Raw genomic sequence first — 25,330 nt, forward strand, 5'->3', positions numbered from 1 at the left:
CTGCACGATAAAATTGTATAAAATGTGACGCATTTCTTTCAACAAAAAGTACGAAATATATTTTTCAATTTAGAAGTCCAGGATAGTTGTCGCACAATTTTATAGGCTGTCTGGTATTATTAACGAATTTGTAAAAAGCTATCAGAAACCAATAAATAGGAAACTAGATTGACTCTATTTTCACATGTACTCGAGGGAATATACTTGATACAACTACAATAATTTCAATTAGTTTCGTTGCAAACGAGTGAAATGTTATCTTTCTTTCGAAGTTACTTCCCAAGCATATTGATTTTTATTCGACTAGAAGATTGTCACGCGTTCTTATCGGCTCGTTAACACACACGTTTATCTTCTCCCACCTTCTTTCGACTTTTCCATTCTTCAATTAATTTCAAAGTTTTCCCCTACGTATTACGCGACATCGCGCAAATATTATTCAGCGTTCACACATGGATTCTTAACTATCTGCTAATAGAATGTAATGACTACTATCGAGAAACGAATAAATACCAATGAAAAAGTTCCAACGATAGCTGGTTAATGAGCACAAACGAGCACATGAACACGAATTCGTAAGAACAAACTACGGTTCGAGATATATACTGTTTCATGTTCAAAATTATCAATAATTGTTGGAAGAAATTGTTGGCAATATATTTTACACGTGTTTTATCTTTCCTTGTAACTAGACTACAGATGTTTATGTAATTTCATATTTCCACGAACGTAATTAATGAAATGGAATCTAAAGGGAATTTTCTTTCGTCTACTAAGTATCATAGTAAGCGGCATAATTTAAATATCGTATGTATTTCTGCGTATTACATGCATTCTGTAAACTTCTGGAATATAAAATTTCGTAAAAATAGGTAAACATCCGCAATCCACACGTTGTAACGTTCCATCTAGAAATCTCCTACGTGACATATATTTATTCCATGCGTGATTTTATACTTTAAAACGCGAAATAATTCATCCGATACCGCAGACACAATGCTGAATGACGAACATCTCTCGGTTGTGCTAAATCGTTAAAGAATTGAACAAAAAACATACGCGTATATTATCGATGGAAAGTAACGACGTGGAAATTGAATGAAACAACGAAAGGCAATCGTCAATCACTTACAACTTCTGCGTCCATAGTCCTGCCAACTGGAAATAGATCCTCGGCTCATGTGAACAGCTTCTGGTTTCTGTGATTTAAAAACTACCGATCGCGTGCGACAGGCAACAGATAACGAAAAGAAAATTAGCCACGTGGACGAGACAGAGTGGAAGAAAGATCTGTGGCGAAATTTCAATTGTTTGGAAAATGACAAAGTTAAATTTGCTTGCGCGCCTCGTTCGTACAGGTGCAACGCAATTAGTCGTTCTACGTACGATGCAATACGTGAATGCTGGCCAACACTCCGAATGCACGTTGGTGCCCCCACTTTTTTCAATCGTTGCCTCGGAATCGCTCCATTCTTTCAGCCGTGTGTAATCCTTTGCTCTCCTTATCTCTCATTCCCTCGCGCTACGTCCCACGGTTCTTCGATTTTTCTTAGTTTTCATTTCCTTGTGCTGCGTCTTGTCTAGCTTTTTTGATCCTGTCGATAAGAATTTTCAATAAGAGATCAGATTAACGAAGATAAATCGATGCTGAGCTTAGAAATCGAGATGCATTTCATTTTCTCTATCCATGCACTGCGTGTGTTTGTCGATATATTACTTCTAACTTGCCAACATCAAAGAGCGATCGTAAAAAATGCTGCAAGTACGTAGAAACATGTTCTTAACATAGTATTCGCGATCTAACGTGGAAATTGTTACAATTTACCGTGTAAAAAGAACGTCGTTTCGGTGTTTGTTGATTCTTTTGCTATATCTGTCGCTATATTTTGCTATTTCCTCTTTGACTGTGGGTATCTTGAGGTCGCGATGGATGGTTTCGTTGGTAACATACCAAGGTGCGTCTATTAAGGATCTTAGCGTTTTCGATTGGAATCGTTGCAGTATTTCGATGTTGGAGTTACTTGCTGTTCCCCATAGTTGGATTCCGTAGGTCCAGACAGGTTTTATTACGGTCTTGTAGAGGGTAATTTTATTCTGTAAATTTAGTTTGGAGCGTCGGCCCGTGAGCCAATAGAGTTTTTTTTAGTTTGTCCTTTAGTTGCTTCCTTTTATCTGAGATGTGTGTCTTCCACGTTAGTCTCCTGTCCAGGGTCATGCCCAGGTATCGGACTGTGTCCCTGCTAGGAACTGTTGCATTGTTGATGGTGACCTGGGGGCAGGTTTGTTTTCGGAGCGTGAAGGTTACATGTGAGGATTTCTTTTCGTTGACTTTGAAGCCCCATTTGTGAAACCACTTTTCCATGGAGTCGAGATTTCGCTGGAGAGTGGATGAGGCTATTACCGGGTCTGCGTGGGTAGCTAATAGCGCTGTGTCGTCTGCAAATATCGCTATTGTTATATCGTTTGATATAGGTAGGTCGGCAGTGTAGATGGAGTACAGTAGGGGTCCGAGGACACTACCTTGGGGTATGCCGGCTTCTATTGGGAATGTTGCGGAAGTGGCGTCTAGGCATTTAACCATGAATTGTCTATTGGTTAGGTAAGATTTTAGGATGGAGTAGTAGGGGTGGGGTAGGATCTTTTTAAGTTTGTATAGTAGCCCTTCATGCCATACTTTATCGAATGCCTGTTGGATGTCTAGGAAGACCGCTGAGTAATATTTTTTCTTTTCGAGTGTTTGGCTGATCGTATGAGTTAAGCGGTGGATTTGCTCTACTGTAGAATGATGTTTTCGGAAGCCAAATTGGTGATCTGGGAGTGTTTTCAAGTTCTCTAGGATTGGAAGGAGTCGGTTCGTGAGCATCTTCTCGAATAGTTTGGACAGGGTAGGTAAAAGACTGATTGGGCGATAGGAGCAGGTTTCGTATATCGGTTTACCGGGTTTAGGGATGAGGGTAATCAATGAGATTTTCCAGGCCTTAGGATAGTGTTCCAGGCGAAGGATAGCATTAAAAATCGATGTGATGAGTGCTATCCCTTTTGTGGGAAGTTCCTTGATTGCTTTATTGCCTATTAGGTCGTGTCCTGCTGCTTTCTTGGGGTTTAGGCGACTGATTGCTTCTATAGTCTCTGCAGAAGTGAAGGGTTCGATAGGAGGGGACATTTGGAAGGGGGTGTGCAAGTATTCAGTAACGTCCGCGGCAGCTTTGGGGGAATGGGGTTTGAATACTTTTGACAAGTGTTTAGCAAACAGGTCGGCTTTTTCTATAGGGCTTCGCGCCCATCCACCTTGCGGACGGCGGATAGGTGGGATTATTTGTGGGGGGCGTGTGAGTTTCCTGGAGGCCTTCCATAGTTTGTAGTTGGAGTCGGCTGTGGGGGATAAGCTGGCGAGGTATTTTTGGAAACAGTCGTTTTTATAGTTTCTTAAGGTTCTGGATAGCTTTCTAGTTGCGCTGTTAAGTTTGCGCTTGTCCTCCGGTGATCTATGAGTCTGCCATACTCTTCTTAGTCTACGTTTTTCTGCTATTTTTTTTAGTATGTATTGGGGATATTATTGTTTGCTGATAGATGGCTTTGTCGGTGTGGAGAGGCGGATTGCGTTTATTATGCTCGTGTTTAAGTATTCCGTGGCTGCTTCGATTTCTTCCTTTGTTTTTAGTGGAGTTAAGGCTGAAGTTGAGTGTGTAAAGACTTCTCTAAAGAGCTGCCAGTTGGTGTGTTGGTTGTGAATGGAGCCATCAGGTGTATTCTCGATAATTGTTGAACTGACTGTTGCTATCACGGGGGAATGATCGGAGGAGAGATCAGCCGAGGAGTTGATCTGGACGTGTCTTGATGAGATATTTTTAGTTACGAAGAAGTCGAAAAGGTTGGGTATTTTGTTAGTGTCAGTGGGCCAGTATGTGGTTTCGTATGTGGTAAGGTAGTTGAGGTTGTTGTTTATTATGCTGTTTAAGAGGTTTTTACCTCTTGCTGTAACCAGTCTGCTGCCCCATTAGGTGTGCTTGGCGTTATAGTCTCCTCCAGCTATAAATCTATTGCCCAGGGTGTCCAGGAAGTTATCAAAGTCTTCTTTGGCGATGGAGTGTCTGGGAGGGCAGTATACTGCTGAGGTGGTGATTGTGCCATGACAGTCTTCTATTGCTACGTTTGTTACTTGGAGGTAGTCTTTCTGGAATGATGGAAGTTCGTAGTGCTTGATACTTGCTTTGATTATTATTCCGGTGCCACCGCGGGCCTTTCCGCTGGGGTGTTGGGTATGGTAGAATTTGTAACCATTTATTTTCAGGTAGCTCTTGTCGGTGAAGTGAGTTTCCGATACGAGCATTACGTCGATTTGCTGGTGTTTTAAGAAGAGTTCTAGTTCAAGTTTGTGTTGCGCTAGACCGTTGGCGTTCCAGAGTGCTATGCGCCTTGGTTTTATTTTGAGTCGGGGCGTGCTAATTTTTCCACGATGAGTGTTAGTAATTAATAGTTAGCAAGTGATTTATTTGCTCCGATTGTTTCTCTATTAGCTTTTCAAGCCTTGAGGAGTTGTCTGTGTTAGGTGGGTTGGGGACACTGTTTTGGGGAAGGTTCCTTTGGCTGTTCGGGTTATTTTGGATGCCTTGTACTGCTTGGGCATAGGAGGTTGAGATGGAGATGAATTTGGTAGGACTGGGTGTTTGGTTGGTTGAGGGGGTTGGGATAGTCGTGAATTTCGGCGGGCTGGGTGTTTGGTTGGATACCTCTTTTGCTCTGAGCTTAGGGTACCTGTTCGTGTATAGTGTTTTATATGCTGGGCAGCCTTTGTAGTTGGCAGGGTGGTCCCCTTGGCAGTGGATGCATTTCGCTGGGGTTTCCGGTGATTTGGCGCACTGGTCAGTGGAGTGAGTGCCTGCGCATTTAACGCAGCGGAAAGTATGGTTGCAGTATTTCTGCGTATGACCGTACCTTTGGCACCTTTTGCACTGCACTATTTCTTTTTTCACGAGCGGTGGTTCGATCTTTACTATCGCGTTCATTAGGCGACTGATGTTGTATATTTCCTTGTTATTCGGTTTTTGTTTAATGTCTAGGAAGAATAAGGATAACGGGTCTTTCGAGACTCTATGCCTTATATTACTTACGTTGATGACTTCGTGGCCGAGTTTTGAGAGTTTGTTATGCCTGCTGAGTGGTGGATGTTTCGTAGGACCACCCGGAAAGGCCTTTCCTGTTTGAGTTGGTAGGTGTGGAAGTTGGCGTTCAGGGTCCTAAGTATCTTGGTGAGTTTTCTGTAAGCTTCTGGGTTCGTCGGCAGTATTTTTACTTCATTGTTGCTTATCTTAAGGTTATATTCCTCCTTGCTGATATCTTTCTCTAGGGACTTGATCATTGTCTGTATGTCAATGACGTCGTCCACAAATATTGGTGGGGGAGGAGGGATTCTCTGTGAGTGTTGGTTTGGTGGCGGTTCTACGATTTCCATGGCGTCGTTTGTGGATTCCAATACGGCGAACCTGTTGTGAGTGTTTATTTGTATTGTTGTTTCTATTTTCCGTTTCTTGGTAGTATTAGCGTCGTTGGTGCGGAGAGTTCTGCTACACTTCTGCCACGGGGGAGGTAGCGCGGGATAGTTGCGAGTCTGCTTCGGAGAGCCTGGTCGCGATTGCAGTGAAGAGGTAAGCCGATAAAATTCGCTTATGAACGTTTTATACCAGATTTTTTAGTGTTCAAAACTTTAAAGCGTTCTCCCCACAACTCACGTTTTCAAAGTCGGTGCCCCCAATTACTTCAAAACTACTGCACCGATTCTTTTGAAATTTTAAAAACTATTTCTGTACATAATTTTCGAGGTAACGCTGTAGAGTCTTTTCAAATTTGTTAATTATTTTTATTTCAAGATAACGAATTAGCCGCAAATTTTTACACAAAATCGCGTTTTTCCTTTCAAAGTGTTTCAAAAAAGTGAAAAATTGAAATTTCGAAAAAACCTTCGCAGCGTTACCTGGGGAAAATTATTACCTAACGAATGAACTTTAACTTTTTGATTTCTGGTGATCCAGCATCAAGTTCTGAGGGCCACCGTAATTATACTTTTTTCCGAGACACGTCCGAATAATTGCTGCCATTGCCGTATTTTTTAATATTTCTCCGTGAAAATTGTATAGAATATTCTTCGAATGTCATACTTTAATGTACTATTGGTTTTAAAAAAGAAATTTTAACTGCATCGTCAGAAAAAATTCACAAAAACATGCCTTTTTTGTACGAATTAACCTTACCCCCCCCCCCTTTAATAGAATTTCCTTTGCCCTATACAACCCTATACGAGTTTCTTCCTCTTCTCTATCATCTGCTTGACTACTAGCATTAATTCCCCTGTCTTAAGATGCACGTGTGCTTATAAAAATAAAGTCTAAACCAAAGAGAAATGTAACTGAGTCTCTGGAGAAGAGAGAACTACAAGAAGTAAACATGAACACAGTAATATTACGAGTACAGTGTTACATTTATCCAACAAAAAGGTAAAATGGAAATATCAAAGGATTAATATTATTATTATTTCTTAATTTGCGTTTTTATTTTTTACCTATTTTATTTACCCGCTTTTTACATTCTATCAATCTTATGGCGTTATCACCTTATTGCCTCCTCCCTTATATCTATCTAAACTTTTTTCTTTGTCTTTTTCTTTTCTTTTATACGTCCACCTCCCCTCTTATCCATTCTATTATATTGCACTCTATTATATATTCTGTCTATAAAATTATGGCAACTTTTGGGCTGTTGCCTCTTTGCCATGCTTCCTTATTGTCGTTCCTCCCCGTCTTATATTGCCCAACTCTTCTTCATTATCGTTTTCGATTCTATTAGTCCTTCTTCAGTCTCGTTTAATATATTTCCTCTGTCTTTTATCAAAGGACTAATAATAATAACGCTAATAAGTTACTTCATAAAACAATCCCGTCACCTTTGAAATTCAGATCCATGCTGTTTGAAGGAGAATCGAATGTTTTTCTAACAGAAGCATTTTATCTCACAATCGTAAGAATTAGGAATACTTTGCAAAATGGTAAATACCTACCATATTATCGATATAATTTATCTGTGACGTCGCATACCACAAACACGAGCAACATTTGCACAATGTGTACGCCAGCTAGTTAAAGTGGATCGCAATACTAATGAAGATCTTGTTCCAGATCATGGGATGTGCCGAATGAAAAGAGGCCGACGCCGAGGTCTCTCTGGCAAGTGCCTCCTCCGAGGCAGCTTGAAAGTTAAAGGAAACACGTCGACAAGTGGCACGAGTGGCCTTAGCTGGCCTATAAACGCGCGAAGAAAACATACACAAAACCTGCTATCAATCCCAATTGACACCAAATCGGAAACGAACGCCAAGCCGAGACCTGAATTGGCTGCCGGCTTTTCATGCATTAAACGAATACACAATGGTTTCTGGTTGCAGAATCAGCGGCAGGACATTCGCAGAGATTCACAGAGCAGCTTCGTGGCATCTCAATTTCCATTGATGCTTTCGGGATTGGCCATTGACGCTGTGCATCCCATCCGTCACCGACGGGTACCGCCGCGATTAGGCCCTTTTGTGACGTCTGTTCGATGGAATTGGATAATGGACGATCACCGATTACGCGGCTAAGTGGATCTAAGCGCTTTGAATCCGTGCTTCGGACACCAATCCGCCGCGGCGTACCCCTATCACGTGGTCGTTCACGTTTTCTCTGCTCGCGTTTAACATTTGTTTTTTTTTCTTTTCTTTTTGTACGCTTTTCTTCGTTTCTTTCAGGCGATCCGACAGAAGCTGGTACAGTCGGAAAGAGCAGAAAGCTGGAGGGCAGTTGGCGAACGACTGCGTTGGCACGCGGTACTTTCGCATTTCAATACGAATATTGGCTGCCGGTATCAAGGTCAAGCGACGACGATAGCTTCGATCGAAGCTATTGAAGTGGTCGTAAGCGACGACACTTCGAAATACACGAATTACATCGGTTAGATCGTCGCCTACAGCATGCAAGTACGGACGTGTTGGATAAGGATCGCGAAGTAAGTCGCTGTGGAGCATCGGTGATCGCAAACCGCTCAAGATAATACTGTGTAGTTTGATTATACGTTGACGATCGATACAAGTGTCTCGGCGAATCCCGTGCTACCAAACATGAAAAGATAACACAGTGGAGCGAATCGTCTTTGGAAAGATCTTAGACTCTGAAACAAAATTTCTCTCCGGCGTTTTTAACATTCGTAGTTGCACGTAATTAACGATCAAACGATAGTATAGTCGTATTGTTGGAACGGTTAATATTTCGTTCAATAATTTTTATGTGAACTAGCAGTTTTATTCAGTTACGTCCTGATATTCGGCCGAATAATCAGTTTCGACTTACTCCGCAGGAGAACCATGAGGTTCATAGCAGCCATCGCTGGATATTTCCTGATCTTCGTTCTTCCAGATATCGAAGCACACGTAAGCAATCGCTCCTTATTTTATTTTATCCTTATAAAATATGTAAGTACGATTCTTCTAGATGATTTTATATACGCACGTATGAAAAACGGTTTTAAATATCGTAAAGCGTTTCCGTGAGATAGTTTCGCTTTTTGATAAGCCGAAGAGTTAAAAATAAGTGAATAATTAACGAGTACACGCTTGTGTTGGTTGGCTTTGTTTTAAAGCTGCAGTTGCTTTCCGTGTTTCTCTAATAGACGTTTCGGAGTGAAACACGTTAATTTCTACGAGTAATTGCGAGCCAGTTGAGATATTTACAGATAATGTCTTCAAATGTCTCAAATTATTTATATTATTATTATATGAGCTTCTGACGATTGTTATCAAAATGAAATATTCCCAAAGATTCGTAAATTCGACTTTTATCAAGAGGATAATAATATTAATAAAAAAACTAGATGAGACTAAAACACATGCATTGAATTTACAATATTCGCAAGTTCTATGAAACAATTGTTTTATGTAGAATGTTCTATATTTCAGAAATATTTTAAATATGTAAGAAATTTCTCAAGGTATTTAAACGTAATATGCAATGCCTTATACCGTATTTGTAATAGACACAAATATCAAATATTGTAAAGATACAAATGATTGTAAATCATATATCAATCATCATAATCAATAATGATTGTAATATGTAAAGATACAAAATATTTAGTAAGCCAAGTTAACTTCAATACAGAAGATAGTTGTTATCTATGCAGAAGGAAGTAGCAGCTAATGAAAATTTAAAAAGAAACGATAGATAGGATATAAAATGAGAATGCCTTTAAAAAATAATATTACTGTCGTCTATCTTCAGCGTCGTTCTTTATCTCAAAGATCAACTGTTACGATAAACAAAACAAAAATGCACATGTCAAATTGTGATACCTCCCTCCTGTTCCGGACGGTATAAAGATGAAGATATATATTTTTCATAATGTATTTCAGGCAGTAAAAATACCACAGTAAATATTACGCTTGAAAATCATTTACAGTTGGAGATCAAACGGAGTATAGACCTGAACGACGTTTACGTGCCCAAAGTAAGCCAACGCAGATTACCAACAGAAGTAGTGCCGACCAGCTATCACCTGGAACTTAAACCTTTTATCGGGAATGACAAATTCAAAGGTCGAGTTAAGATCAATGTCACTTGGATGGATACCAGTGACATAATTGTTTTAAATGCTCATCCACATCTTGCAATCACGAAATACGATGTTAGGATCACGGAGGCATCGTTGGAAGAAAGGTAAGCGAATAAAATCGCATCATACTCTTCGCTATAATTGTAAATGACGTTATTTAAAAATGGACTCTATTTCGTTGAAAAATTCTTCTGGCTGGAAGAGCTAAACTTAAGGAGCTAAATTTTCTACCTGATCCCAAGACTGTCAATCCCTAACTCTCCGTGGGAAGAATACAAAACTCTACAATAAGATTCATTACGTTTTAAATTATGTAGTATATTTCATACACAGTTCGTTGAAGTCACTCCCTTTCTTCTTTATTTTCTTTTCGCTGTTCCTGGGACTTTCTAGGGAAAAGAGAAAAATGGGTATACCATATTACTATCATGTTACGAGTTCTGCTATACGTATGAGTTAAAGATACATACCATTCATGTGAACCAACTTTTAGCCTCATATCAACAACTATACATATAATAGGATATTACTTGCAGGAAATATACGTAATATGAAATTATATAAATGAAATTTGAAAGAAAATGAAATTTCTGGAAATGAGTAATATATATACATATATTATTTATTTCTTTATTATTATTATATATATACATTATGCACATATAATGTATATAGACAGTTATAAATAACTATAATGTGAAATAAAATGAAATGAAAATGAACTTCCGGACGTTCGCGGGGAGACGCGATCTCGAAGAAGCACGCCATGGGGAGTCGTAAATTCCTATTATGATTTGACTAATGGACGCCACGAATCGTAGGAGAGGGAGAAGTGACTGCTCTGTCGTGATGAGAACAAGTTTTTTTTTTTATTATTTATTTACTTAAATTTTACAATTTATCCAGTAGGACATTTGGTAAAATATTATAGCGGTATACTAATATAACATGTGGGTGGCTACCCCCAGCGGAGTACCGAGAACAAGTGAAGCTCGTCCTTATGTGATTACGGAGGAAAGCTCGGAGTGGGTGTATCTTTTGAACTAAGGACGTGGATTCGTTGTTCACACTTTTCGTTAGAACAGTGAGGGTAACGATCCGCGATGCGCATTGATTACAGCCAATATTAATAAATGAAGATTGGAGGAGGAAGCCTCCTACAGACGTGGCTCGGGAGTGACCTTGTTCATGGGAAAAGCCGGCTTTTCCGTGAGACAAATATTCACCTTTTCCGTTAGGTATCCACCTGCTTTCTCCGTAATTTGTAAGAACGTGCAATAGACTTAAGGACTGTTTTAAGTACCAACTATAAACCGAAAATACTTGCAGGATTAAAGGTTCCTACAAGCTACTGAGATTCCATTTCACGCGACGCAACAGAAAATGAAAATATACGTAATGTATAATGAAAATATACGTAATATATATGTCGGGTTGTCGTTAGACTCAGGGGCGTGTAACGTATCTTCATTAGGACAAGCCATCGTTGTTGTTCAATGGAGATTATATTTACGATTATATGTATGTCGGAGATGAAAGGACACCGGAGCCGTCCCTCCGGAACTTCGGGAAAATCCGTAAAATCGTAATTAAAGTTTACAGTCGTAATTAAACAATTTGCCGTCATCCTGCCCAATTGTACTTGTTTGCGATTTGTGATGATATACCTGGACTCGAGCCGACCATCAGTCGCCGAACGTAGCCGCGGTCAACGGGACGGGCGCTTCGCCTAACAAAGGTGTGGAGTTATAGTATGATCCTCATTAAAATAAATACCAATAGAGGTACTCGACAGTAAAACATTGCAACGGTTCCTGAGGACAACGAATACCTGATGTTGAGGCACGTACACAGCACAAGTCCAGTTAGCCCGAGGACCCGCTATAAAACCTGAGTTTTTCCGGCAATTAAGATTTTCCAAACGGACAGATAGTCTTTGTCCCAAACTGACTAATTGACAGCGACGTCAATTTCCCTTACTTTCGGAACGAGGGCTATACCCGACGAATCCGATGATCTCGTGTCCTCAGACACACCCCATCATAGTTTTCCTCTGTGGCATCATTGGAACGAAAATTCATTCTTTCTTGAGATCCCACCGACGAAGGGAGCAGCGCCTGACGATCAGTGAGTTTGAGTCAGAGCAAGTATATCTTTCATCCCGTTGACCATGGATTCGTCATCGAACCTAAGATCAACGTCACTAACATCGCAAGTGCCCAACCACCGCTGTTGATTGTCGAATCAGTGGTGTCCATACCCGTAGCATCAGGCCGTATCTTCGTTATCACACAACGATGGCCAACTCCAAGGGAGGTCCATCAAACGCCCACAACCCTGTTCCTGACTCCTTCTCCGACATGTACAAATGTTGATTTTACAGAGTTTGACAATTAACCGTGATGATTAGACACTCTAGATGTTAAAGACAATGTTCTGAGGTTCAATAACGAATCCGCGGTCAAAGGGGAAAACTCTTTGTTCAATAGAATATATTTTGAAACACAAAATGATGTTAGCTGTGACCCTCGGTATCGTTCTGACTCACTGATCAAACGATGTGTGTAAACTCTCCAAGGTAATCACAAGAATAAGAGACTGATACGATCACATTTGTCAATTGCATATTGACCGGGGTTATCAACAAAATTCCAGGCACCGTTACTAGGCAGACCCGCCTAGAGCCGACATTGCTCCTGCCCGGGGCTTGTTTGTTAGCACAACGTGTGTCCCTCAATATTAGTACTTCTGTTAGATAAAGACCAGTTGTGTCACCTCGAACCCAAGCCCACTATCACAAATCTCGGGCAAACATAAACAGATCGTATCGCAACAACTACTTCTAAGTTCTATTATTTAAGTACAGCTATAATAAATAGTTTAGACCAAAGTATTGGGGATCTTCCAAAAATTCCAAAAGAAAGGCCCGAAGTCCCTTCATCTCCGACATATAAAAATACAGTAGAAATTCGATTACCATCCGAATAGCGTGCTTAATTCGGATAATCGAATAATCCTATTTCCCATACGCAGATCATTTATTTTGAACTATTTTGTAGATGTTAACACGTAACAAAGGAATAAAAACTTCTTAACAACGGTGTATCGACTTTTCTAGTTTCTCTCTATTCTCGTTTCCTAATCTTCCTCGTAATAAGGCATCCCTCTCTTTCCATCGATGTTCCCATAATAAACCCTTGTTAATCTTCCCTAGTAAAGCCAAGATTACTAATAATTCCTCTTTTGTTCTGATAATCGAGGTTCCATTCTATATTGAAATCTGGATATTAATGAAATATCCTCACAAATATTACTAATTACTAAATTTAATTACTAATTACATATTGGGAGAAAATACATGTATATATGTATATGTAGGAAATATTTGCACACAATTAAATAAACTTGTACATAATTGAATGAAAATTTGTTGACCCTCTTGTATCTTGTTGCTCTCTAAAAGCAATTTGATCAATTGAAATTCCTCCTTAAGACTAATATCTGATTATTAAAAAATTAAAGGGAAAAAGGCCTGCCACTGATGGCTGTAAATGTTGCGAGAGTCAGTCGTCGTTCTTCGTGGCCATCTAGCTACGCGATTCACCTGGAACAAATGCTAAAGAAAGGCACCAGCTGCGAAGTGGATCTCACCTTCACTGGAAATATCACCACCAACGATACCAGCGGTTTCTTCAAACACGAATATACCGACGCCAATGGACAAAAACAGTAATTATATAATTACAACGCGATAGATGTAAGATTAAAGAAAAAGAATTTACTGTCTGTCTTTTTCTCTAGTCCCTTCCTGGCTACTAACTTCAGATTGGACAACGCGCAAACTGTCTTTCCTTGTATGGATGAGCCTCCTTACAAAGCGACCTTCAAACTCAGCGTTCAGCGTCCGAAGAACATGACTGCTCGTTCAAACACTCCCCTGGAAAGTAGCATAGAAACGTAAGTAGTATGAGATATTCGTTGATTTTATTTGCGTGTGCCATGTCGCTGCTTGGCGTTGACAGTGGCACGATTTCAAGTATGTAAGTTTTAAGGGAGAGACCTCTTAAAATTGAAATTTTTGGAAAAGTCAAAATAAAGGCCTTACTATAATATAATAGCCCTGTGACGCAAAACTGATAAAATATGCGCTTTACATGATAAAAATAGAAATGTAATGTAGACCTTGCATTCGATAAATGCAAATTTTACACTTTTTAAATTATGTCGTTATCAGCACCAAGCAGAAATACATAGACTGCGAATTTTTATGCTTCTGTGGGAAATTTTAAGATTCAAAAACGCACAGAATGCGAATAATAGGCGAAAATATGCAAAATATCTGAAGTGTATTTTCTCTAATATTTTTTCCTAAGTTCCACCTTTTAATTATATTCGTTCCATAGATACCTACTGTCTAATGGCATCTGTTAAAATGCATTCTCTTAATTATGGTAACATTTTATTCCAACAACAGATAACGAATAAAAATAAAGAATAAAATTTTATTCGCCATAAATGAATAAAAAATGGAATAATTATTTATTTAAATAAGAAATTATTCGAGGGAGAAATTATTCGTGTGAGAATATATCTGGATAAAGATTTAATCGAATTTGGATAAAACTTATTTGGATAAAATTATATATTTTTTGTAAATATTTATGTGTTACATGGAGGATGGACATGGTACCGAACGTGAGATATCTTTTCAAGCTACATTGTCCATTTGTTGTAACATTGGCTTTTATAGCTAACTTTTTCTTGGATAAAATACTGGCTTAGAAAGTTCATCGTTGCTTAGTAAATTATTTATTTGTTAAATTAATAGTATGAATCTTACCGGTATTTGTATATACTTGTACAAAATTAAGTGGAAACAAACCTTTATTCGTGTTAATTCTGCAATCATTGCTCAAATAAATATAGGAAGTAATTCGTTATGGGTAACAAATAATTATTCACAGATAAAATATTCGTTACTCGAAATAATTCGAAGAATGCACAACTCGGACTATCTAAAATAAAACCATACATATAGAGCGAAATATATTTGTCGTATTACAAATAGCAAGAATTTTGTTAGATATTTTGACATTAAAAATACATTCAGAATTTTTACTGACAGGATATTAATAAAATATATTGAATCACAGCACGATTAACCCCTTGTTCTACAAAAACGACTGAGACTCGTGGTAAAATAGTTGCGACAAAAATAATAAACGCGAGCCTGACTCGTGTTACTTCATTCGGTCCAAACGTAAACAATACAAGCCTGGCTCGTGCTACTTCATTCGGGATAAACGTAAACAACACTAGTCAGACTCGTGGTTCAGTTATTGTCCATATTTTCTTACTTTAGTTACATGTAATTCTTCGTTACGTTCACACGTTTAGGTTATAATTTCCTAAAAGAATTAAACAACCCTTATACCTATTATATCAGTAAAAAGAATCTAATATTGATGACAATAGTGAGAAGTGTGTTATTATTACGGATAGTGATTTGACTTGGATCCTTCTGATAACGATAGTGATGGTAGCAATATTGTGTTTTCTATTGTGTTTCATTGTTTCGAAAAGTATGACGCAGTTGAAAATTACTAATTTTCTACGAGTTATCTCAAAACATTATTAATTTAAACTAAGTATTAATTTACAAATTATTACTGATACATTATCCACTTTGAAACAATAAATCATTTTTCTTCACTGATAAGTCGATCATAATTACTTGCCAGACATCTTAAAAAAATATTAGTTGTGCCCAAAGGTGTTTATTATTTCACAATTCCTTTCGTTACGCCGAAATATAAATATGTCATAAGACGCATACATCTTGCGCGAGTTCGAACACACGGCTAAACAGCTAAATGGCTCGACGCGTGACCGAACTTCTTGAGACTTGTGATCCGAGCAATCCGGAGTTAACAGGTAGGACAAGAGGTTAACCGGTTATTTGATTATTTTTTACAGTCTAAGTATTCTTATCTATACGCCATAAGTATGTAAAAGCGTAATTCTATTACTAAAAAATATTCTCTTTGCCTAGGACCGATGAGCCGGATTTGGTCTGGGATCACTTCACCAAGACACCGCAAATGTCAACGTACCAATTAGCTTTGATAATATCGGACTTCGAGAGCATCTCGCCTACTCAGGAAATCAATGAAATGGATGGGAGAAAGCTCGAGATTAAAGTGTGGGGTCGAAAAGAATACTTGGACTCCCTAAAAAGCATACCTAACAAGGTTGTCTGGATCATGAACTATTTACAGGATTACTTCAACAGCTCGATTGTTTTACCAAAACTCGACTTGGTAGCCGTTCCCTCGTACGGTGCTACCAAAGCATCTGACAGTTGGGGCTTGATGTTCTTCAAGTATATATTATTTACTATACTTTTGTTAAGCATGCAAAATTTTATACCAATAACAAGGGAAAAATTACTATTCAAAAAGAATCAAAATTACTATTTGATAAATTACTATTTTATTACTAATTAAATTACTATCTCATTACTACTTAATCATTAGATTGTGAATGTTTATGCAAGTGGATAAAGATTTGGATAGTACTTTCATGACTAGAAAATGTTAATCACGTCCATTTGTTTTGCATATCTTACATATTGGTTTAAGAACATGTACACGAAGCAGTGATTGGCCAGAGTGTTACAAAATGTAACAAGGCAAAGTGTCACGAACATAGTATTTGTATAGTATAGTATTTGACATAGTTTTGTGACAGTAAGTGAGGAATTTGTATTCTTTACCAAAATACCATCATAAGTTATAAAATACTATCATAAACCTTTTTATCGTATATAGATAGTAAGATAGAAATATGTATTATCGACTCGTGAATCGTTATCTTTACTTGGATTTACATAGATAGCCAGCTTTCATTTTTCCGGCACTTTGTAAGTATCCTCTACCCACACTGTCTATACATGCTTTTTTAAAAACACGTGGCTGACCTTGAATATGTCGGTAGGCTTGTGTAAATGTTTCAAAGCGATTTTTCATTATACTTTCCTTAAACCTCTCGCTACAATGCCCACGAAACATAACATAACATTTCTCATACATAACACAACATAATGTTAATGGTATGTTTACTACGTTATTGGTATACATATTTTGCAGAATATTAATGAAGAAAATATTGTATACACAGTATAAAAAAAAAAGTGTGAAAGAAAATTTCACGAAAAGTTTTTTGGGAAATTATTACAGAAGTCTATAAAACAATAATCAATAAACGTTATATGGAAAGGTAGATTGCTCGCGCGGTTCCAATTCGCAGAACTTGATATCACCGACTACCGAATCGTAGGATGCAGCATGGACCATCTAAAACTTAGATAAGATGTGAATTTTGATAAGAATTAGACTCGCAGAATAACATGTCAAAAATTATCTGTAAAACTTGAGACTCTTTTTGTTCGTTTGTCAGTTTTATTCATAATTTGCTCTTAATATAACATGTATCGATAACTGTATCCTAGATTAATTACCAACACCTGCTTACACGAACCAGCAATTGAAACTGTGATATGCAAAATTATCTACGTTCGATTCGTGATATAAAATATCACTACCTTGTGCACTTAAATAGGAGCCGGCTAGTCTTTAATTAAATAAACGAATCTCAGTAATTATGTATACAATGTTATTATGAAAAAAAGATGTACGAAACTAGATATAACAAATTTGTCTACTTTGCATCTTGCGATTTAACACCAAACATTGTCATGCGAACGATAGAAATAACAAATCTCGATATGATATTAATAGCTTAATTTTGATTACAGGGAAAGTGAACTGAGTAGCCCGTCCATTTGGGACACAGCTTATGAATTAATTTATCAATGGATCGGTCAATATATTACACCATTCCGTTGGAGTGATGCACCTGTTAACAAAGCACTTAATTCATTCCTAGCTTCAATGACGACGGTGAACGTACGTATCATATTGCGTGCACACGAAGATTAAGCACGAAACTAATTCAAAATGTAATGTGTTTGTTGCAGCTGAATCCGGACGAAATGGAAGGGAAATGGCCACTGACTATGCTATATTCCCTTTATTATGAATTTGCAAAGATTGAACCTTTCGGAAGGGTCGGTGGAATCAGAAACGAAGCTACATCATCGAAAAGTATGTTTTAACTAAATTATCTTGTCCTCTTGGAGTTATACAAACAGCGTTACATAATAATTATTAAGTATAATGTAATTGTACTTCATGCTCGATGTTAATATAACAGAAGTTATGGTAATTTTTGTCATAATAGCTTCTCTAATAATTATATCAATTTCTATTAGTCGAAAATATTTTCGAATACCATCCGGATAAATTACTTAATCTTTTCAAATACATTCTCCTAATATGCTCTAGAGTTAGTTAATTTGTGACACTACTATTTCCCGTAAATAAGGACATAATAACTACATATTTACGTGTATTCTTTTTACTGTAGAACTTTCTTAAATGAATTTCTGAAAACTTCCTTCTGTAGGATATCAAAGTTTGTCTACTAAAACTTAGGACACCTTGCACAATTAAATCTTTGTAAATATAATTCTTACAAAGCATATGATCATAAATACAGAAGAAATTATACTTACAGGTTAAAAAACGATCGATATTCATGTATTGTGTTGATTAATTATACCATTTCTGGTAAATTATACATACAAAGAAATGTAGGATAATAATATATCAATAGAGTAGGAAAAATTTAAATGACTTAATAAATTTTGATTTTTAATATTGATATCAACGTAACTATAAGAAATATTAAGTGTGTAACATTTATCAAACAGTTTGAAACGTCCACTAATTTTATACGGTATTGAAAGCAAATTATCGTGTAATTAACTCAGCGAGTTCCTTCTAATTACATAAGACTAATTATGTCATTTTTTTCTTCTTCTAGTGGAGCTGGTATTCCGGATGTTCAATTACACTCTCGGCAAAGATCTATTCCAGAAAGGCGTTAGAAATTTTATACAACAAAATTCGGAAGAGTAGTAATTGTTTTTATCAATTAGCCGGGAAGCAATTCTTAAATGCAAATTTTATAACTGGATTTTACTAATTTACATTATTATATTGGAATAACGGATTCTGCCGTCCTGTGTGTACTGTCCGATGATTAAAACTCAACTCTCTCGTGCCCCTCCGGTCGGTTCTTATCTGGGTTTTTCCTGGCCTCGAGTCATTACGTTTACTGCCCTGGGAGGACCGATAATTCAGAGTTTCCTAATGAGGGAAATGGGCCTGTCCGTGCCATAAACGGACGGCCAACTAAAATTCCAAACAATGAGAGAGAGGAAACACGTAAATCATAAAATTTCTATTTTATTCTCTTTTTTATTTCCAAATATCTTTCCGTTTCTGAACATACCAGAATAACGATAGCATAATAGTTTTCTCGTAAATTTTGTATTAGATATTCCGAACATTTAAAGAAAACATTTTATGAAAGTGTGAATCTTTTTCAGAAACTTTGCTTCCCGGCTATTCTTCTCAACTTCATCCTTTGTTCAATTTTGCTCAACTGTTAAATATCATTTTTTCAGGAATTTACGGACCTTCTTTGCAGATGACATTTACAGCCGATTAAACGATGTCGCGGCTGAAACGGAGATTTTGCCAAAAGGCTTGACAGTCAACTCAATCGCGGGGCCGTGGACCAATCGAGATAGAGTACCATTGGTCACTGTCATTCGCAATTATGAAACTCAAACAATTACACTTAGCCAAGTATGTATGCACGTTACGTTCTTAATCTTATCCAACAAAAACGCTGTTCACCTCAGGGACGCGGAAAACGTAACGATGACATGATTTTCGCACGGATAAAGCATCAATGAAGAAGAAACGCGGATTTTATTTGTGAGCATTTTGAGTAAAGTCGATTCTCTTCTTGCATAAGTAGCGACAATCTATGAAAAGGTTGATCGAAACAAGAGACTGAATGTATACATGATGATTATTGCAAATATAATGTCAAAATGTAAATATTAACAAAGAAAAAGAAACTGAGGACCAAGTTGAGCACAAAAGAAACTTTTTCATCCTATATCAATTTTACTTAGCTTCTAGAAAATAATAGGAGTTATCACGAACAGTCAATATTAGTTTTCATCTTTGCCAAAATTTAATCTGTTATAACTTTTAACCTATTTATATTACATAAATGTAAATTAATATTGTACAAAAAATTTAATATATAAATATACGTATTTAATATAGTTTTTCTATTTATGTTAGATGAAAATATTGGCACTATTAGTATTTCAAAATTTGATGAAAAATATTTATTATATAATACAGTAATCTGGTTTTAAATTTGTATGAAATATTTATATTTTGAAATCATAGTTTCTTCACTCAAATTCTTTTTTTATTAAAAAAATTATTTCTCATATAAATGTTTTTTTTTATTTATTTATTTATTAAAATTACAATCAATTCTTGTCATATAAATGTGGATATAATCTAAGTCGGACGGATGTGCAATTTATAGTATAAACGTAGCAATACAATGACGAAACTTTGGCCTTGAAGACGGAAAAAATATTGCCCTGTCTTTAGAGAAACTATCTAAACGATCTCAGTGATGTATGATATAATTGAAATAAAAACTTTAGAGCTGATGACCTTTCCTTTGAAGTGCATTTATATACTTTTGTAGGTCGTTGTTGATTACGTTAGTATACATCTACATACTTAGTCCCTGAGGTTACATCGTTCAATTATCGCTAAAGAAACAGCAAAGCGAATAATTGCAGTCTATGTATATATGTACATATAGCATACTTGGCGTAATAATCATAATATGAGAATAATGCCAAAACTAAACTACTCACTTTCCATATTTTCCCTATAATAAATACAATATGTATATGAACATTATTTCATACTTTACTAGTAATCTTATACTTGTTAATAAATATAACACAATACCATAAATTAAGATATTAAATCTAATTTTTTAAATTTATTCCTATTACTTTTCTTATTTCTTTAGATACAATTACATTCTTAAGAGAAAACTAACTTTTAATAATGTATAATTGTAATAATTATTAGTGCTAATATTGTTCAATACATAAATTTTTTCTTATAATTGCTATTCCTTAGCTTTGTAGAGGTTCAGAAAGAAAATGGAACAATATAATACATTAAAGTTATTAAATATACATAATTAATGTTTGTGTTACTATGTTTATAGAAAGTCTACCTCAGGGAAGCTCCACGAGCCTCCACTCCTAAAGTTTCTTATGAATGGGATATACCAGTAGTGATGATTTCCCAAGAAAAATTAAATATTCAAGAGTCTTGTCTCCTATGGCTGACGAAAGGAAATAAAATGAAGAATGTGACAGATATTGCTAATGAAAATCAGTTTATCATTGTCAATCCAGAGGAAATAGGTATGAGAATAATAACACAAGCCAAAACAAAACATAATGCTCACAAAATTGCTTAATTTTTAACTCAAGATGTCCATATTCTTCTCATTATCTACAAACATGTAGTTTCACAGATTTCTTGGTATTTTATTAAATCACTATATTATAAAAATTAATCTTGTATCTCTTTTTTGTTTAATGTAATTAATGTAAATTTCCCAAGCTTTTTTTTACAATTGTATATAAATTAAATGAAATAAAAATTCAGATTTGCTTTCAAGAATGAGTGATAGTTAATTTTTATAATTAAGATTAACTGTAGCTAAAGGTAAAAAGCCAGTAAAAGGGAAATATGTACAGAACCTTTATTTTTTAAAGCTTTCTTGTTAAAAAACAAAACGGAATGGAGTTACTTAGCTTTCTCAGCAATTGATTTACAATTCTATAGTATATAATATTAAATAGAGTGGTTGATTATAGGTATGTTTCCGGTAAACTATGACTCCTGTAACTGGAAAATGTTATCACAGTATTTGCAAAGTCCAGACCGAGAAAAGATTCCTGTTTTAACCAGAGCAAAACTCCTTCACGATTCTTGGAATTTAGCATATTCTGGAGAACTATGCTTCAAAATTGCTTTAAATATGACTCTCTTTTTAAAAGAAGAAAGGAGTCACGTCGTATGGGAACCAGTTTTTATGATGATCGATCACGTTGGTAGACGCATCGAGGGATCTCATGTACACTCCAAATTCGAGGTAAATATTTTTCGTTTACGTTCATTCTTTGAAATATATATTTCAGAGGTGCTTTTGTTATTTAACTGAAATATAGATAATTTGTTTGTGTGTTCTTTTAAGTATATTTAATTGCATATATTTCTATATTAATTTTATATAATTTGTTAAAAGTGAAAAATGAAAAATATTCATTAATTTATTCTACATAACGTTCCAGCTACTAAGGCACAACTACTATACCCAGTATACTAAAATGATTGGTTTCAAACTTTTTGGTTTTACCATTACTAAAATATGCAGGAGTACCTCTGGAAAATGAATACTGACGTATATTAAAATAAGAACAAGATTATATATTATATACAGATACTTATTTTCATAATGACTTCTATTATAATCACATATCATGTAAAATTGAATTTACAATTCAAAAGACTTTATAAATTTGATTTTATAAATTTACAATTTTATAAATGTATTTATTTCTCAGAAATCATAAGTTTGCAGTCGAAATTTAATCTTCAATATTACTTTATTTTTTACTTTTTGATCAAAGAATGCGCAAATATTATTTGTTAAAATTTTTTCTTCCTTATTGCATCTTTATGTTTCCTACACAAAACAAAATTTAAACATAAAATATTCATAAAGCTTATGAGCTCGTAAAATTATTATTATTTCAGGCATACATACGTACCTTGTTAAAGCCTCTATATGAAGAACTCAGTAGAACTGTAGAACCAAATGAACCATCTTGGAAAACTCATATGCGAGGAATGGCAAAAAATTTCCTTTGTCGTGCTGGATACGAACCATGCGTTAATGAAGCAAGGGATCAGTACAAAAAGTGGCTGACTGATAAGGAACCGGATAAAGGAAATCCGTCCGTAACTTTGCCACCCTTACCTTTATATTTATAAAACTTATAATTATTTTCATTATAATTATACAGTAATACACGTGGAAATGTATTGTTACTAATAACATCAAAGCAAAACCTTATAAATCTCTGCAAGTTACTTACATAAAAATTTTAATTTAATGAGGAAATTTAATGCATGTGTGAGAATCAAAATTTCAATATATAAAATAATACTAATACTAATATTACATCAATTATAGTATATAAATGTTATTCTCTCTTACATATCATTTAGTACTTACAATTTTGTTAACTGGTTATATTACATTTTGTAGAGATTAAATTCTATTAATTATTGTTACTGTTTCTTACTTTAGAGTTGCCAATGAATTTATTTGCCCAGTATTTAAGTGGGGTTCTGAAGAAGAATGGGAATTTGGACTTCAACGTGTTATAAATTTCCCTCAGAATAGTCCAGAAAGAAAACAAAATGAACGTACATATCTTTTGAAATCCTTAGCTGGTTGTCCAAAAGATACATATAAAATTGAAAGGTATCATCCATAATTTTATTCAATTAATTTATCAGAATGAGAATTAAAGCTTTCAGTTTAAAAAGAAATTATTATATAATCTTCATTAGAATGTAAAATTCAATATTTGTTTTAGGCTTTTTATAAATGCTATTAATTATTTTTAAATGAATCCAGATTGATCTGTATTGAAAACAAAATTGTATTGTAACTATAGTAACATAACTATATGTAACTATACATTAATATAACTAATATAATTTCTTGTTTCTAGTGAAAATTCAATAACAGCATCATGCCTTATATTTTCATTTATGTTGCAGATTATTAAATGTAACATTTCTTGATCAGAATGGAAATTTTACTGACTCAGACATCCAACTAATTTTTGTCACATTAAGTGGTGGAGCAGCTGGTTACACAACTCTCTTCAACTTTTTAACTGAAAACTGGGATACGGTGAAACAGAGATTTGAAGATAAAAAACATCTTTTGTACCGCATAGTAGAATCTGCAACTTCCTCATTTAGCAATCAAAAGGGTTTGGATATAGTTCGTAAATTGTATGAAAGCCATTCAGAAGAATTCTTACCAGATCTTATAAACCAAAAACCTTACAAGATGGAAATAAGAGAATGGAGCAAAAAGAATCTTCCAGTAATTGATACTTGGCTTATGGAAAATTTGCCAAGAGAAGAATTGGAAGCCATTAAAGCTTATCCGATTACCACTACTATGGCTCCTATCATGGAATAATTAGAAAAAGTAAACTCGTAATTGGAAATTGAACAAAAGTATTAACAATTTAGAAACGTAAAAAAGTTTTTTAATTTCTGGAGTATTTACAAGCTATATCATGAACCAGTAACACACTGCTTGGTTTAAAAATATAAATAACTTGTTGACTTCAGCAATAACATGCCTTCTAACAGGATGGCTGCTAGCAATAAGATTAAAAATTATTCTAATAATTATAACTATAATGTAAAATTGTTAAAATAATCGGATTTAATGATTTGTTAATGATTGTTAATAATTTGGATTTAATAATGTATCATTGTAATTTATATTTTCTTTATTTATTATAGGTACAAAGCTTTTATTAATGTATAATTGCTACTACATATGTATTTAAGTTTGAGTAAATAGTGCAATTACATAAATTGTGAACAATTGAAGCTTGATAAATTTTATAAATAATTTTTGTCTGAAAGAATAACATCATTTGCATCACCTTGATTATTGCTTAATTAAATAAAACTTTAACAACAAAATGATTAGCATTTTAATTTTAACTTTTAGTGACAAAAATATCAAAATTCCTGTTTATATTCTACTTCTATCCTGCTTATAAAATTAATGTCATATTACTTACGATAAATAAACTTATGAAAGTAAGTTGCTTCTTAAAAAATCCCACATTCACATAATGATCTGATATAAACTGAAAAGTATAGTTAATCAATTATTTGCTTTTGGTTTGAAAGATTTACATAATGAAATTGTACATATTACATTCAATATTAAAGAAATTTTCAGTTAATTTTGTATTCATATAAATTAAAGATAATTTTATCATTATAAGATTCTTGGATAAATATAATTTTGTGTTCATGTTTGAAACAAAGTAATAGCATAATTAATTTAAAAATGAAATAAAATAATATTTGTTAAATGGTTACTTGCTACATACATAGAAATGTAAAGATAGAGTAAGCGAGTCATATGTTACCATGTAAATGGATGCGATATGACAGTATAGAAAGAACGCTGCATAGAAGCGTCTTCTACCGAATGTGCATGCATTATTTTAAGTGAGAACACAAGAGTTCTTTACGTTACACTCATCCGTAATATAAAGATTCAAACCTACTATATTTTATAACATTGATTAAGTACAAATACAGGACAGATCTGACTTCATATGGAATTTCATGTCTCATGTTCTGAAATACCGACGTGGAACAAACTCAGCCTCTGCTTTTCTTTTACGTTAAATATAGAAATTATATTTGTTGAAAATACTAAATATTTATGAATATTGTCATTAATGAATACTTTAAATTGATGAAATTATTAATAATTCATATTTCATAACATGGGTTTTGCAACTCACATTTTTTATAAAACAATA

The 25,330-nt window shown here is 35.0% G+C and overlaps 2 protein-coding genes and 2 long non-coding RNA genes across 7 annotated transcripts in view; 1 reads left to right on the forward strand and 3 right to left on the reverse strand.

Annotated features, from left to right (window-relative positions):
- LOC126866585 (thyrotropin-releasing hormone-degrading ectoenzyme-like) overlaps positions 1-3,436 on the reverse strand; it is a 26,840-nt gene extending 23,404 nt beyond the window's left edge. Inside the window, exons 1-3 of one of the 3 annotated variants that reach the window (XM_050620364.1) lie at positions 1,826-3,436; positions 1,387-1,595; positions 1,133-1,290 (exon numbers count right to left, since the gene is read on the reverse strand). In XM_050620364.1, coding sequence (XP_050476321.1) covers positions 1,133-1,181 — 49 coding nt within the window. In that variant the 5' untranslated portion in view covers positions 1,182-1,290; positions 1,387-1,595; positions 1,826-3,436. Of the gene's footprint in view, positions 1-1,132 lie in introns of all 3 variants that reach the window. The other 2 variants (XM_050620362.1, XM_050620363.1) reach the window with 2 other exon arrangements.
- A 4,282-nt stretch (positions 3,437-7,718) lies between these two features.
- Positions 7,719-24,470, forward strand: LOC126866586 (aminopeptidase N). Of its 2 annotated transcripts, none has more exons than XM_050620368.1 (15): positions 7,719-8,031; positions 8,380-8,452; positions 9,478-9,734; positions 13,153-13,359; positions 13,432-13,587; positions 15,683-16,012; positions 17,447-17,597; positions 17,669-17,795; positions 18,577-18,667; positions 19,223-19,406; positions 20,881-21,082; positions 21,542-21,819; positions 22,485-22,684; positions 23,041-23,217; positions 23,520-24,470. In XM_050620368.1, the coding sequence occupies exons 1-15, from the start codon at positions 7,997-7,999 to the stop codon at positions 23,950-23,952; spliced, it is 2,901 nt and encodes a 966-aa protein (XP_050476325.1). In that variant the 5' UTR covers positions 7,719-7,996; the 3' UTR covers positions 23,953-24,470. The 2 variants fall into 2 exon arrangements, with proteins under 2 accessions (XP_050476325.1, XP_050476326.1); XM_050620369.1 differs by lacking the exon at positions 7,719-8,031 and adding an exon at positions 8,052-8,282.
- On the reverse strand, positions 21,695-22,478 carry LOC126866615 (uncharacterized). Its single transcript, XR_007689972.1, has 2 exons — positions 22,333-22,478; positions 21,695-21,884 (listed from the first exon to the last, which is right to left on the reverse strand). It is a non-coding gene; the product is annotated as an uncharacterized LOC126866615 (long non-coding RNA).
- Positions 22,524-25,306, reverse strand: LOC126866600 (uncharacterized). The gene is made up of 2 exons (XR_007689945.1): positions 24,572-25,306; positions 22,524-22,707 (listed from the first exon to the last, which is right to left on the reverse strand). It is a non-coding gene; the product is annotated as an uncharacterized LOC126866600 (long non-coding RNA).
- Positions 25,307-25,330: the final 24 nt, after the last annotated feature.

The sequence above is a fragment of the Bombus huntii genome, chromosome 6, assembly GCF_024542735.1.
Source record: "Bombus huntii isolate Logan2020A chromosome 6, iyBomHunt1.1, whole genome shotgun sequence".
NCBI lineage: Eukaryota > Metazoa > Arthropoda > Insecta > Hymenoptera > Apidae > Bombus > Bombus huntii.